We start from the raw sequence: 15,578 nt of genomic DNA, 5'->3' as shown, positions 1-15,578 counted from the left end.
CCACCCCTAGTAGCACAAAATGTCGCCTCAACGTTGCTAGAATACTGCCAATGTTTTCTAATGTTGTGCAACATACTACAACGTTGTAGCAATTTGTCCATAAGTTGGTTAAAATAACACACTATCTGCCAATGTTGCAGTCACATTATCAGAAGTTGGTTAGCATAACATACCATCTGTCATCGTTCGAACAACATCGCAGAGCAACGTTGCGCCATTACACACGTAAACATTAGAATCCATGCCTGCACTCCGTGATTGTGCGTGTGTGTGTGTATATATATATAATGTGCCGTCAAGTTGCATGCACACTGCGAAGGACACTTTTCTTCACACCCTGCTTTCTTGCACTGAGAACGGAGGTTTGTTTGGTAAACTCGTCAAGAAATTCGCGGAAGCCATATCAATCACTCAAAACCGGAACCTGTTCTTTTTTTTCTAAAAGTTAATTGACTTAACAAAAAGATTTTGTTACTTCGATGCATTTCTAAGCACCTAGACTTAATTGTGTCATATTTTTTTAAGATATACTTTCTGCGTTTGCATAAAAAAACCACTGGAAAAAAGCACTGAGTGGAGATCAGTGAAAAAAACGACTAGCTAGTCAGTCTAATCACCAGCGACATCATCAATAGTGATTTCCCGCCATGTTTCCCGCCTAAATAGCTCTATGCCGCCAAACGACATCATGTCTGTCCGCGGTGGAAGTGTGCCGGCGAATAACTGTAACGGTGAGTGCCTTTGCTGATATTTATTCACCTTCATTGTACCAGTGGTGGGAACTTTCATTGCTTCAGTGTAGCAAAGCGGAGGCACATTTTTCTGTGCTAACGTGTTATGGTACGTCGGTGTTTTAGTGTCGCGAAATAGCGTGCACTCATTTTTCTGTACTAACGCGTTATGGTCAGGAATATTGTTCACTGTCAAAATGAAGAGAGTCAAGAACTCATTCAGCGATGTCAGCAACCGACAGAGGCGACGGAGAATAGCTAGTGCCATCGAGAAAGAGCTGAAAAATGCCGACGAGAGCGATCAGGGTGAAGTTACTGATAGCAGTGGGTCAGTTAGCGACATTACGGAAGGTTTTGTAGACTCTGAAGTACAGGTAAGACCTGGAGGTTCAAGTGGAAGTTCTCTGCAGAATTCAGCACCTTCAGCTGACCAATTCGCTGCATGCAGCGACTTTGGCGCGAGCACGGTCGGCGGCCGCTATGACTCCTCGGACATGAGCTTTGCTGAGCTCGACACATCTGAAGCGGAGAGTGTGTCATCTCACGTTGGCAGCAGTCAGGACACAAATGCGTCTAGCGTATTGCCTTCCGATACCTCACCGTCTCTCGAGCGCGATCTGCGAACATGGGCCCTCGAGAATAACGTACCTGCCTCGCACCTAAATTCACTGCTGAAAATTCTCAGTGCTTACCATCCTGAACTACCGCTGGATGCCAGAACACTCTTGAAGACGCAGAGGAAGACGGAGCTTGTGTCCATGTGTGGCGGCCAGTACCACTACTTTGGAGTGACGCCCAACCTGATTGACCATATTTCCAATCATGTTCCGGAAGGGTTGGACACACTGTCCTTAGTTGTAAATGTAGACGGCCTCCCTATTTCTCGCAGCTCTCGGCGACAGTTCTGGCCTATACTTGTACTGGTCAGAGAAAGTTCAAACCATTCTCCTTTCATTGCTGCACTCTTTGAGGGAGATGGCAAACCTGAGGACTTGAACTTATATTTGAAGGATTTCGTTAGTGAAATGATGGGGCTGCTAGATAGTGGACTTGTGTACTGTGGCAGGTCATTTACAGTGAGGCTCCATGCTTTCATCTGTGATGCCCCTGCAAGAGCTTATATCAAATGCATAAAAGGGCATGCAGCATACTTTGGCTGTGAAAAGTGTGTGCAAAAGGGCACATACTCCGAGTTGGACAGGAAGGTCATTTTCACTGAACATGACAGCCCTTTGCACACAGACGAAAGCTTTAAGAACCAGGTGCACAGTGATCATCACCGGGGTCAGTCCCCTCTTCAGTGCCTGGGAATTGGCCTTGTTAGCCAATTTCCACTGGATTACATGCACATCGTATGTCTAGGCGTCATGAAAAGGCTGCTTGTGCAGCACTGGACATCTACGAGGCCTTGCTTTTCTAAGATGAACCATGCATCGAAGCTGAGTGTTTCTGGGAGGCTGGAAAATTTTGCTTCCTTTGCTCCTAGTGATATGAAAAGAAGACCACGAGGACCGCTTTTTAGAGCAGTGGAAAGCGGTAGAATTCAGGAATTTTCTGATATACTATGGTCCTGTTGCACTGAAAGGAAATTTGGAAGAAAAATACTTCAAGCACTTCATGAAACTCAGCATTGCCATTACCATTCTTGTCTGCCCAAAGCACAGCATGGTTCATGCAAATACTGCCGAACGTCTTCTTCATGAATTCGTTACTGAAGCTGGGTCATTGTATGGCAAAGGCATTTATGTCTACAATCTTCACTCTCTTTTGCATATCACTGATGATGTTCGAAGGTTTGGCCCTCTGGATGAGTTTTCAGCCTTTCCTTTTGAGAACTTCCTCTATCAAGTCAAACTGCTGCTGAAATCACATGCGCGTGCTCTTCAGCAAGTTATTCGACGCCTCAGTGAGAGGAGGAGTGTGAGCCAAGCAAGCTCATGTTCACTGGATGTGCCAGTTAAACTGTCTGGACAGCACTGTGATGGATCAGCTGTGCCTCCAGGATTTGAAGGCATACAGTACTCCATGCTGGAAACGAAGGACACAGTGTTGAAACTCGGCAAACGTGACAACTGCGTTCGCTTGAAAAATGGTCACATTGTTTTAATAACTAACTTTTTGTGCTCGTCAGGAAGTATTTACATCTGTGGACATTTTTTCACAACTTTAGGCAACCTTTTTCTGAACCCTCTTCCATCATCAGAATTGATGATTGTCTCTGCAAAAGGACTTTCGCGGAATATTTCAGTTTGGAATGTGGATGACATTTAGCATAAGTGTGTGTGCCTCCCAAATGGACCAAATTCATATGCAGTTTTCCCTCTTCTGCACGCATGCAAAAGTGCCTAAATCTGAAGAGGATATCAGGAAGGGGTAGACACTTATTACAAATGTATTTTAAAGCTCCATCAGCGTGCAAGAATTGCAGCTTTCTTGATAACATTTGGTGTTTTAGCATGTTATTTGTACTTTTGGTTTGGGGGTTTCAAGATTTGTGTTTTTTAATGTGTGCTTTCAGGTTCTAAATTGTTCAGCGTTGTACATTTCCAAGATCAGGAGGAAGTTTCTGTCGTTCCATCTTCATGGATAATTGCCGAAAATACTGTTGCGTGGCCGCCTCACAAAAATTCGCGCAGAATAAATGAGGCAGTACAGAGCAATGAAAAGCCATCTGACCATTGGAAGAAGTACAGATGTAGAGTGTTGTGGGCTTGTGGTAAGCACTATTTGAAATACTTGTAAGCATCATACGTATGTTAGTTACACACTCAAAATGGGATTATTTTTATGCCTGTAGCCTAGCCTGAAATATTCTCAGGTAGGCTTCACAGAAATATACAATTTTAGTAATTCTGTGTGTACAGCTGCTGATCAGTGCAAATCTGGGTAGCATAGGCTGTAGTGTCACAATTCTGTAGCTTGTACATAGCTATGTGTGTCAACGTGTGTAGAATGAAAGAAACCCGCAGTTGGTGAGGCCAAGGAAAGCGCAGGTTTTTTTTAAATTTTGGTTCTTGCTATAGACCAGAATTAGTGTTTTAATCATTTTGGAAAGAAAGGTGATTAACTACAAAGTACAAGGAAAAACAACACGCCTATAGTGGGAACCGAACGCACGACCTGTGAATATCGTGTCCGTTGCTTTTCCGAGAGCTACATCAACGACTGTCCAACCTGCTACCTGTTTGGGTATTAATGCTGCCTGTAAACAAACCTTGAGAGTGTTAGCAGTGCCACCCTTCTCCTTAGCAGTGGACATGGAACGTCTTGTGTTACTGCCAGCTTCATGTAGAGCGTGATCGACAGAGAGGGCGGAAACTGTGCGAGAACCCTCTTATGCTGCCTATGGCTTCAAGACTGCCAGAATCGAGACCCTCGTTAGCTATTAGCAGGGAACTGAAAGAAGGGTGGTGCTGGTGAACACTCTCGAGGTTTGTTTACAGGCAACATTAATACCCTAAAGAGTAGCAAGAGCCGTTGATGTGGCTCAGTTGGAAGAGCACTCAACGTGATATTCGGAGGTCGTGGGTTTGGTTCCCACCACTGGCGTGTTTTTCCTTCTACTTTGTGGTTAATTACCTTTGTTTCCAAAATGATTACAGCACTAATTCTGGTCTATAGCAAAAACCAAAATTTAAAAAGAAATCCCCTACGCTTTCCTTGGCGTTGCCAACTGTTGGTTTGTTTCATTCATGTTTCATAACGAGCCCCTCATTTCCCTCCCACTTCCCCGCTAAATGCGTGTGTAGAACTGATTATAGGTTACCTGCTTTTTTTTTCTATATTATGAGTTTTGGTATTTAGTCATTTAGCTTTCAGTTTATATTACTCTGAAAGTTGACAAGTAAAGGCTACTTACTGTACTGTCATTTAAGCCAGTATTTTTTAGTATCTAGGTTTTTTGTATTCTTTGCAAGATGACAAAGCATTTGGTGATATTTTGATTTTGCACTGTTTAATGTTTACTAGATAACTACGATCTGGCAAGAAAGAAGGAATTACAAGCTACGCTGACATCTGACCTGGGTTCTGAACCTGAAAATGTGCGGCAGAAAAGGAAGAGGAGGCCAGTGCAACGCCTGATTTCTTCGGATGAAAGTGACAGTGAAGGAAATACTTATGATGTGCCTTTTGCAGACTTGCCACATCCAAGCCCTATTTTTGTTCCGCAGCCACCGCCGCCGAAAATAGCTAAATCCAAGGAGCATGCCTTATCTCCACTAGCGGCTACAGCTTCTTCAATCAGACGGTCTCCTGCGACCATCTTGCAGCAACCTACCGAAGACAGTCAAGCACCCCAGCAAGGCAAATCACATAGAAACTGTGAGTGCTGCAGTCATTATTCATAAATTATGTGATAATGTGCACATCATATGATCATAATACCATTGCAAATCTGATAACTTGCTTGCCTTAGCAGCAGGAGTGTTTATCACAATTGCATATATGCAGAATGATAGCATCATGGAGGTTCATTTCAAGGCAGTCTTGAGAGCACAGTAGATAAACAGATGTAACTTAATACATAATAAACTTACATCTGCAGTGGCATATTTTTGACGTAGTATGTGTCAGGGCATTGCTTTAAAGTTACAATGTGCTTGTCAACAAAGAATGTTTGCTTAATGATAATGATCAGGCAGCCCCTAATTTTCATGATTTGTCACTGCAGTGTTTGTGTTCCTTAACTCTTTACAGGCATTCTGAGCACTTTAGAAATTCGCTTAGCAAATATTAATGAGCTTCCAGTGATGGTAATGTTCTGTTTTTCTAATGGAGATTTGTTGTTCACATCTTTTAGCATTGCAGCTGAAGACCATCAGAATGCTGAAGGAAATGAAAGTTTTGATGAATGAGCAGCTGAAAATACTTAAGAACCTACAGAACACCATCATGCTGCATTTGCAGCCATCGACAGCAGCAGCAGAACCCGTGGATAGCACTGTTCTCGACTTGCTTCCTCTTTCAACGCACTCAAGCCTTGAACAACTTGAGCAGCACCTCTGTGTTGCAAAAAAGAGATCTGACCTAGTGAGTGCAGCATTGAAATCACTTGTAAATGATGTTCCTAACCATTTATAACTCAGATGAACAACTGTTAAGTATTGAAAAGTCACAGTGGCATTTGAACTTGAATGTGTAGTCAGTAGTTCTATACTGCAATAGTTTATTACAAGCTTCCTTGGTTTTAGAAGCATGGTCCATGATGAAAAAGGGGGGGGGGTGCAAACAAAATGGAGACAAGGAAAGGAGACAACAGGGCGCTCGTCCTGTTGTCTTCTTTCCTTGTCTCCGTTTTGTTTGCGGCCCCCCCCTTTTTCATCATGAGCAGCTTCCAACTCATCCAACCTTCCATTCCGTAGAAGCATAGTGCTAGAGTCATTAGCCTTTAGGTTTTTTCGCAATTCTTAAGTACCCTTTCTTTTTGTTGTCACTATTTCACCATTGTGCACGTTTCTATTTTAAGGTGGCACACCTCTCACTCATAGGGGGATCATCACTTAAAGATGGCTTACGTCAGGTTATGAAAAAGTGCATTTGTGACAGCTTGGCACGAGACTTCTCGCTGACCGGAAGAAAAGGGAAGCGGTCATTTATTGGCCTTCAGCTGCTTCTTGTCGTAACAGGTACTCTTTGCTCTACTTTTATTTATGTGCTCTGGGCAAATGTTTAATATTTCCCAGTCTGTCGGCTCAGAATTTTAACAACCACAGTCTACTCATGCATCTGTACACAAAACTATTTGGCATGTCAGTTATTACTGGCACAAAACCTTGTGAGTTGTTTACATAGCTCTGTTATCTAATCTGTGGCATCTTGTTGTGAAGAATGAGTCTGTACATTGCAGCTTGCTAGTATAAAAAGAGCAAACAAATGAAGTTAGAATGTGTTCTCATAGGGCTTACCTGCATTTAATGATAGCAGCCTTGGGGTCTAGGTCGTCTGGTCTTTCATGTATCAAAAAAAATATAAGGAATCTTTTTTCGTGTGAAACAAACGTGCCTAGAGCATGTCTACATGCTGTTTATGTTGCTTTATTGCATCTGCCAAAAATCATGCTAGAAATGTGCAGGGCACTTCACATGAGGCATGCAAATTAGTTCTGTATGTAGGGATGTCACACTGCACACTGTCTTCCTTTTAGCAAATGCACTCGCCTCATGTTGGCTGCCACTGCTTTACCAGAATGATCACAAACTTTCTACCTAAGTGCATGTACAGTTGCTGTTATATTTGCTACAAGCATGCAAAACCAGGTTCACCTTATAGTGTTCCAAAATAGGCGTGTTATTGATGAAAAATTTTCATGAAAAAAAATTGCACACAGTATGTTTTGCTGCCATTGAGCAGTATAGGCATATTGTGGACAGAAAACACCATTCTGAGCACTCAGTAGCTTTGATATTAGAGTAAAATAAATTGTTTGTTTCTGACTGTTTCTTAACGCTTTACATTTCTGAATAGTATGTTTTCTTTTGAAAGTGGCCAAAATTGGACCATTGTAATACTCAACTGTGCAAGCATTTGTAATGGAGTGCAAGTACTCCAGAGGTCTCTGGAAGCAATTAAATTGTGCTATTTCTTGAAGAGACACTTCGAAGCTCATTTCCGAAAGCAACGGACTGCCAGATTCAGATGTGCGTAGCAGAATGGCTGCGGTATGCTCCTTCTAGATGCAAAAAGCGGTATGAAATTTTTTTCAGTTTTTTTCTTTTTCATAGCTCCTTACAGCAAATTAAGATAAATGCTGGCGTTTGCACATTTCTTTAGTGTTCTACCACACTGTATGGTTTCACAAATTCTGCCTCTCTGTCGTTGCTTTTTCTTAAGAATATAATCATTTGTATGCAGTAAGGTTTAATAATTTAAACTTCAGAGGCTGGAAAAAAATATCTGACTTATTAGAAGTTTGAATTATCCAATAAGCTAAAAAAATTTACAAGAACTGCTTGCATCAAAATATATTTATTTGGTAAAAGACTTGGAAATGGTCACCTGCTGGAGAACAGCATGACAATAGCAATTTTTTGCATTTGCATTTATGCTGTGTCGTGCGCACACTATGGAGAGCATGAGTGCAAAACTGCTCTAAAATGGTGCAAGTCTCAAAGGAGCTTCACCTAGTTTGAGGAGGCTTGACTGCACAGCATCTGGCTGGCACTTAAACACACAGTGTCGGTGTAATGAAAGAACCATGCGGGTGGAAGCAAGGGAAATAATCAATGCCACCAACATGGCTGTCGGTGAGCATCCAAAATGGCATGCAGCTAGGCTTGGTTGGCTTGCTGATGCGCAGCCAGCAGCCGAAGCTCTTAAAAGTGAAGCCGAAATTAAGTGTTTGGCATACTTTGGGTCATAATTAAGGCCATCCATTTGTCACTCTTGCTGTTGTGCATATCTCAGAGATGCATAGTCATCTCTGCAGAATGCAGTTCATGATTGAAAAAAGCCATTTTCACAATCAGTTCTGTGTGAATAATACCTAAATGTGACCTGCTTTTGGGATCCCATTGGGATTAATCATTGCGAGACCTGTAATGCCTGAATTGGCAAGCATTCGAGACATAGTAGATGGGTGTTGGCTGTGGGGCAGTGCTGACAATTTGAATTACTCAGATATTTGAATTAATGGGGGTTGAAATAATGAGCTTTTACTGTAGTTGCATGTCTTGAAGGTCATGCGGAGCAGAGAGGAGGCAGCCGCCGCATTGCTTGTCATGGCACTGGCTAATTAATGAGCTTCCACTATATGCTGCTTACCCACTTGCCACACAGCATGAAGAAGTAATTGCTTGTGAATGGTCTGCATAAGTAATAGAGAAGTCGAGAAGTCATGCTGTTTTATATTAAGACAAACTTTTCGCGAAGCAGACGTTTCATGACAGGCTGTTTAAAAGAATGACAGAGTGTATGTTGTTCTCGTTCAAACAACAAATAGAGGCTATTCGTGTTTTCTTTTCTCTTGCTGTCACCTCTTTGCGGCATTCATGTTGGACCAAAAGAACCCAAGCTGCAAGCTCATTTAAGCCATGCACCAGACTGAAGGGTGTGTGCATACTTCCTAAAGGCCGCAAATACACTGAGCATTTCTTGTATTTCTTTCTGTGGCATTACCAACAGTACATTCTGTCAATGGTATTTAACAGGGCATATTTAGTTGTAAAGAAAATGTAAACATGCTCTTGCTGTTTACATTTGAATCCACGTTTTGCAGCATGGTCAGAAAAGTAAATTTATGGTGACTTTCAAAGGCTACTATATATATTGTGGTATATGTTGCACCTCAAGTGCTTAATGATAAAGCTAGTTTTCTCTGGTTACGTTTCAGAGCTTAAAATGAGGTATACGTGTTAATTCTTGGTGTCACAGAAAGCATCATTTCTTTCAAGAAGCAGCTTGTTTCCTTTATGTTTCAGGGAGATTGCCAGATTGGTAAGGGCTGAAGCTGACATGGAACCAGTGGAATGAAGAGCAGTACATCAATGTTAAGGTTTATGCAGGCAATGTTGCTACCTCTATTCCTTAGCAGCACTATATAACTGGTGTGATGAAACTGTTATTGCCGATAAGATTTGTTATTACTGTTCATGTACTGTTTATTGTTTCTGCTTCACTGTGCTTTCTGGAAGCAGGCTTGCATCTTTTTATTCATGAAACATTGATCACAAGTTTTCTAAGTGTGCTCACTGCCCGAGTCCCTGGCAGCAATATTTACCTGGTGTGGTCAACTGGTATCATTACAGCATTTATTTGTTATTACCACTTCATGCTGTGCTGTCTGTATGCTGTTCATTGTTTAAGCCAGCTTTGTTTAGATTTTTTATCAATGTGCCTACTTGCTATCACTACCTTTAGTTCCTGCCAGCAATATTTCATTGTTGTGGTGAATCAGTGTTGTTGCAGTTAATGTTTACTGTTTTTATTTCACGCTGCACTATTCGCATACTAATCCGTTGTTTCTGTCTGCTCTGCCACGTGCAGGCAAGCTTGTATTCTTTTCATAAAAGAAGAATCTTAATTGTTTTCTTTGTATGTGCTGCTAGTCGCTGCCTCTAGTCTTTAGAAGCAATATTTAACCGGTGTAGTGAACTGGTATCATTGCAATATTTATTTATTATTACCCCTTTATACTATGCTGTTTGTGTGCTTTTTATTGCTTTTCTTTTAAACCAAGCTTGTATCTTTCTTTTTTTTTCACTTTTTTAGGAACCTGGGCAGTTAAAACAGTAATATTTTGTCTGATGACTTTGCACATTGAACATTTTAACATACTGTCAAGAACAAAAGTGGTGTATGCCACTCAGTGGCCGATAGAGCCTTGCAAAGCTGCATTGCCAAGCTATCTGCCAGTAGCGTCTGGAATGAGATAACTGTTGGGGAGCTCTTTGTGTAGGATAGTGACATGCTGGCTGGCAGGTAAAAAAAGGGTCCTCATCATTTTTATTGGTCCGAAACACCGCCCGAGGACGGTGCAGTGATGTAGTTGTCTGGCTCTACTGGCCCCGTCCCCTGCACTCGTGCTTCCTACACTACATCACCATCAAACTCACTGTAGTAAAGCAGTCAGAATTTCATGCTTCAGCAATTTCATTGCTTTCTGTTTGAATTGATCATTGCTTATACTGTTCTTGTTATCAGTATTTTGAAATGCCAGTAGCTTCTCGGACTCACACTTGGTGTTGAGAAATTTTGCCATGCTTTGTTTCCTAGTGAATGTAGCATTGTGATTGGAGCTGTATTAGGCATATGTCTACAACATGGCAAATTGCTACCAAGCTACATTTTGCCAGCTTCAATGCATGGTTTGTTTACCGTAACCTGTATTTGTAATGGTTCTGTCAGCCAGTGTCACCTTGAATTTTGCATTTCATTACTTGGTGTATGCATTGTTTTACCAGCACTTCTCATGCAACTAAATGAGAGCTTTAGTTTTACTGTGACGTCATCTTTTTCCTTGTGTTCTTCACCAGCTTTTAACTTTCAATGACACAGTTTGTTGGTATTGTTCTGATCTTTGTATTTGTTAAGTGCCAAACATTTTTTTTTAGTAATATTTTTGTTTGTATGTCAGTCTTTCTCTGCTACAGCCCCGCCGGGGTGGTGCAGTGGTTAGGCGCTCGACTACTGTGCCCAAGGATGCGGGATCGAATCCTGGCTGCGGCGGCCGCTTTTCGATGGAGGCGAAATTCCAGAGGCCTGTGTGCTGTGCGGTGTCAGTGCGCGTTAAAGAACCCCAGGTGGTTGAAATTTCTGAAGCCCTTCATGCGGCCTCTCTCATAGCTCGAGATGCTTTGGGATGTTAAACCCCCACAAACCAAACCTTTCTCTGCTACAATTACACCTTGCTTGTCCCACTTTGTATGAAAGTGTGGTTGAGATCAGAAAAGCATTATTCATGCGTTTTATATTTCATAACTGACAGGAAAAACTTGTTCATGATAAATATATTTTTTTCCAGCAAAGTGTACTTTACATACCACCCTGCAGCTGTGGTTAGGGCACTTGGATGCTGATCCCGAAGATGTGGGCTCAATCCGAACTACAAGAGCCACATTCCGATGGAGGCAAAATGCAATGTCCTATGTACTGCGCAATGTCAGTGCACATTAAAGAACTTCAGGTGGTTGAAATTATGCAGGGAACTCAACTATGGCGTCTCTTATAGCCCAAGCACCTTTTTAAACTAGCTATCATTTTACTGCTTCCTGCCATTTTACTGAGAACACTGCATTATGTAAAAAGAACTGCCCTAAAAAAGAATACTAAACTGCAGCTACAATGTTTCTACATGCCCTCCTTTAGTCTTGTCTTTTAGTGCAGCATATTTTATGGAACTTCGTCTAGTATGAACTGCATGTGTGCTGCACAAGCATGTCCCCTGAATGTTGTGGCGACGTGACTAATGTTTGACTTTAATGTTTTGTGAATGTGGATGAAACTTTGCTGCAATGTTGTTGTACATATGCTAAATATGGATGCAATGTTGTAGACAATGTCGCAGCAATGTTTCTGTATGTATGTTGTCTTGACATGGCCAAAGGAGGACGCTAGCCACGTTGGTGCAACCTAAAAAGGTAATATTGGTACAATGTTTAAGCAACAATTTGTGCTACTAGGGACAGGGATTAGACGCGTCAAGATTGAAATGAAGAGGGCGGTTCCGAACTTCCTGGACATGATCGACGCCACCGTGCAGTGCGAGTACGAGGGCGTCGTTCGCGTCTGCCGGAAGTGTGGCGCTCAGGGCCACATGGGGGCTAATTGCGAGACCCCGCAGTGCGTTAGGTGCGGTGCCTACGGGCACGAGACATGCGAGGCCGCGTGCCCCAAGTGCGGCGAAGATCATGACGTGCGGGCCTGCAAGAAGCGCACTTTTGCGTCCATCGTAGGCGAGGAGGAAGAGAACGAGCAGCCACCAGTGGTATGGGAGCAGCCCAAGCCCGCCGTGAGCCAGGCAGCAACCACCACCGAGGCAACCGAAGAGAAGTCCGAGGAACCAGTAACAGCAGTGGAAGAAGTCGCATCCGCGTCTCTGGAGACCTCAGCCGAAGCTGCAGGTCCAGTTGACGAGGTTCCGGCTACCCAAGAGACAGAGCAAGACAACCACGTGGAAGATAACAAGGTGGAAGAAAAGATGGACGCCGCGTGCGACCGGCCGAAGAGGAAGCTCAGCCCCCGCGGAAAAAAGAAGAGCAGCCCCATAGCACCTGCAAGCAGTAATTCTTCAGAAGGGGGGCCCTTAACCAAGCGCGCATTCCTTAAGAACCCACCTCCCCTTTCTAGCTCCGGGGAGAGCGAGTCTGAGAGCGAGGACACTCACAAGGCTAAACCCTGTCAATATTGTGGGGGGAAGACATGTGACTGCGAGGTGATTTCAGACAATAGTTATGACTCATCACCCGACTCCCCTCCCAGCTCGCCTGCTGCGGACCCGGAGGGAATTCCCCCCAAGTCAGCCGAACAATAGACCCTATTCTCCCCCCCCCCCGTTCTCCCTCCGCCCGCGCTTCGCCAACATGGCATTCTCTCTTGTGCTAGGCACGCTCAACTGTAGGGGCCTGACAAGGGCAGCTAAACAAGCCGAGGTCGTGCACGTGGCGCGAAGCAAGCGCATCGACGTGTTAGCATTACAAGAGACTTATGTCCATAGGCAGGAGCAAATTGCTACCTTTGACGCGTCGTTCGGCACGAAATCGTACTGGAGTTTTGGCAGGAGGGGTTCGGGGGGCGTCGCGTTAATTTTCCTTCGCGACATCGGACTCAAGGTGCTGCGTCATGATCGGGACACTGAAGGCCGTATCATTTCCGTGGATTTAAACAACGGCATGCGCGTGCTAAGCATTTAGGCACCTTGCCGCCACGGCGAACAGCATAAGTTCTTCGAGGGGTTAGACGATAAGCTGGTGGGCCCGGCGCGCGTCATTCTCCGTGACGATTTCAATTGTGTACTGTACCCAGACGATAGGCGATCCCATCGCGGCACGACACTACGTCCCTATCGCGAGCAAACTAGCACACGGGCACTGCGTGCTCTCGTGGACGAGTTGGACCTGACGGACTGCTGGCGCGTGCTACAGCCGGGCCGCGCGGGAATGACCTGGGCGGGCCGCGGCAGCCAGAGTAGAATCGACAGGGTGTATGTCTCGCCGAGTCTTTCGAGCAGCCTCCAGTCAGCATGGGTCTTTCCAACCGCCCTAAGCGACCACAGATTGCTGATCACCCGTCTGTGTGCCCCAGACATTGCACCGCGCGCCAAGGGATGCTGGAGACTGAATGTCAGGCTCCTCGATGACGAGAGCGTAGCCCAAGATGTCGCGCGTGTGATAAAACAGCACGTCACCCCATCCATGACAGCGCGATCTTGGGATGAGATGAAACAACGCGTCAAGGAAATTTTTAAAGAATGGGGGGAAAAGCTTGCGCGGAAAGAGCGAGAGGAGATTAGAATAGTGACCGATAGCATTATCGCGCTGTCCGCCCCCTCTCTCAGGGACCGAGCATAGCCCCATCCCTGACAGCGCTGCGCGGGGAATTAAATCACCTGCTCAACCGCCGCTGGGACCGGCTTCGCGCAACTGCACGCGCCGAACGATGGGAGTGCGAAGCATGGTGTGCTAGGCATTTGTTGCGCCGCCGACTCGCCACGAAGAGCGACACGCTCATCGCGATAGAGGACCCTGTCACAGGCGTTTTAACAACCAGCGCAGACGGGGTGCTTAACTACGCGCGGAACTTTTACGAGGATTTGTACACAGCCGCGCCTTGTGCTCCGGATGAGTTCCCTCTGAAAGGTCCGCGCGACGAGCCCGAAGTAGACGCGACTTGGGTATCCGAGGACGAGCTTTACGCGGCGCTCCAGTTAATGAAACCGAACCGTAGCCCGGGTACTGACGGACTCCCGCCAGCCTTCTACAAGAAGTTCTGGCCTCTCCTGAAGCGCCCTTTGACCAACCTCTTCAACACGCTGTTGGAGCAAGGCGCGCTTACCGAGAGCATGAACGAAGGGCTGATCACCTTGCTGTGCAAGGATAGCAGCAAGTCTACCGATTTGAGAGCATGGCGGCCTATAACATTGTTGAATAGCGATTATAAGCTGCTAGCCAAGTGTCTCTCCTTACGGCTAACGCCAGCTCTCTCTACCATCGTCGGGCCACAGCAAGCTTGCTGTGTCCCAGGACGTTCGGTAGAGCTGCACGGACTGGCGTTAAAAGACTTGTTGACGTGGTTAAGGTCTCGTGATCTGGGAGGGCTATTGCTCTCCCTCGATCAGGAGAAAGCGTTTGACCGCCTTGACCATAGCTACTTAATTAAGCAGCTAGAACACGCACGCATAGGAGAAAGCTTCATAAATATGGTTCGAATTCTCTATGCAGCACCACGCGCGGCAGTGATCGTCCAGGGACGCATCTCTGGATGGTTCCCTGTAGCGCGGGGTGTTAGACAAGGCTGCCCGCTCTCACCGCTTCTGTATGTCATCGCCATTGAACCTCTTCTACAGCGTCTAGCAGCCGACACGCGCGTTAAACGTACTGTCCTGCCGGTGGGCCCCCCTGCTGTACCTGTGTTCGGATACGCGGACGACATCACCATCGTCGTACCGGACGTAGCATCAGCAGCGCGCGCACTAGAAATAACCGAGCAGTATTGCGAGGCAAGCGGGGCGCGGCTTAACAAGCACAAAAGTGCTGTCATGCCGCTACGCGATGTTAGACCGCCAGAAATAGCTGAGGTACCTTCGGTTAGCGAGACGCGTATGTTGGGCTTTTACTTTAACAGGGAGGGGCCTTCGGCGCGTAACTGGGAACATGTAGCGGAAAAAGTAGAAACGAAAACAGCTGACCTCGGACGACTGCGGTGCCCCATCACAGCACAAGCTACCATCATTAGGACCCTGTTGATCGCCATCATTAGCTTCAGCGCCAGTATCCTAGAAATTCCTGCAAGCATGAAAAAGCGAGTAGAAAAGTCAATTTACAGATTCCTTTGGCAAGGCGCACCAGACAAGATCAGGCGCGTGGTAGTCAAGCAGCCTAGACTAAAAGGAGGACTTGGAATTCCGGACCTAGATGCCCTAGCCAGAGCGCTGCATGTGCAGTGGACGCTCCGCGCGGTTGAGTGTGATATGCCGCTGACGCGAACACTAACATCGTTCTTTTTGTCAACACGGCTAAGTGCCTTCACGCAGCAACCGCTGCCGCACACCGCTCCCCGCGCGGGGACGCCGCTCGCATTTTACAGCGCCGCGGCCGCGGACATGAACCTCATCAGAGCGACTTTCACAGAGCCCCCACGCGAGATTGCCCTCAAGTCTATGTTGAGCCTCCTGACCTCTGCGCTCCTGCCACA

General features: G+C 45.4%; 1 protein-coding gene across 2 annotated transcripts; it reads left to right on the top strand.

Annotated features, from left to right (window-relative positions):
• Positions 1–608: 608 nt before the first annotated feature.
• Positions 609–9,360, top strand: LOC144094357 (uncharacterized). Of its 2 annotated transcripts, XM_077628339.1 has the most exons (7): positions 609–731; positions 3,250–3,447; positions 4,701–5,054; positions 5,533–5,762; positions 6,199–6,358; positions 7,321–7,417; positions 9,149–9,360. In XM_077628339.1, exons 1-7 carry the CDS (start codon positions 671–673, stop codon positions 9,198–9,200), a joined length of 1,152 nt encoding a protein of 383 aa, XP_077484465.1. In that variant the 5' UTR covers positions 609–670; the 3' UTR covers positions 9,201–9,360. The 2 variants fall into 2 exon arrangements, with proteins under 2 accessions (XP_077484465.1, XP_077484464.1); XM_077628338.1 differs by lacking the exon at positions 9,149–9,360 and having other exon boundaries at positions 7,321–9,068.
• Positions 9,361–15,578: the final 6,218 nt, after the last annotated feature.

Source organism: Amblyomma americanum, chromosome 6 (genome assembly GCF_052857255.1).
Source record: "Amblyomma americanum isolate KBUSLIRL-KWMA chromosome 6, ASM5285725v1, whole genome shotgun sequence".
In the NCBI taxonomy this organism is placed as follows: Eukaryota; Metazoa; Arthropoda; class Arachnida; order Ixodida; family Ixodidae; genus Amblyomma; species Amblyomma americanum.
The sequence above is the reverse complement of the archived record's forward strand: the minus strand, read 5'-3'. Positions and strand labels throughout refer to the sequence as shown.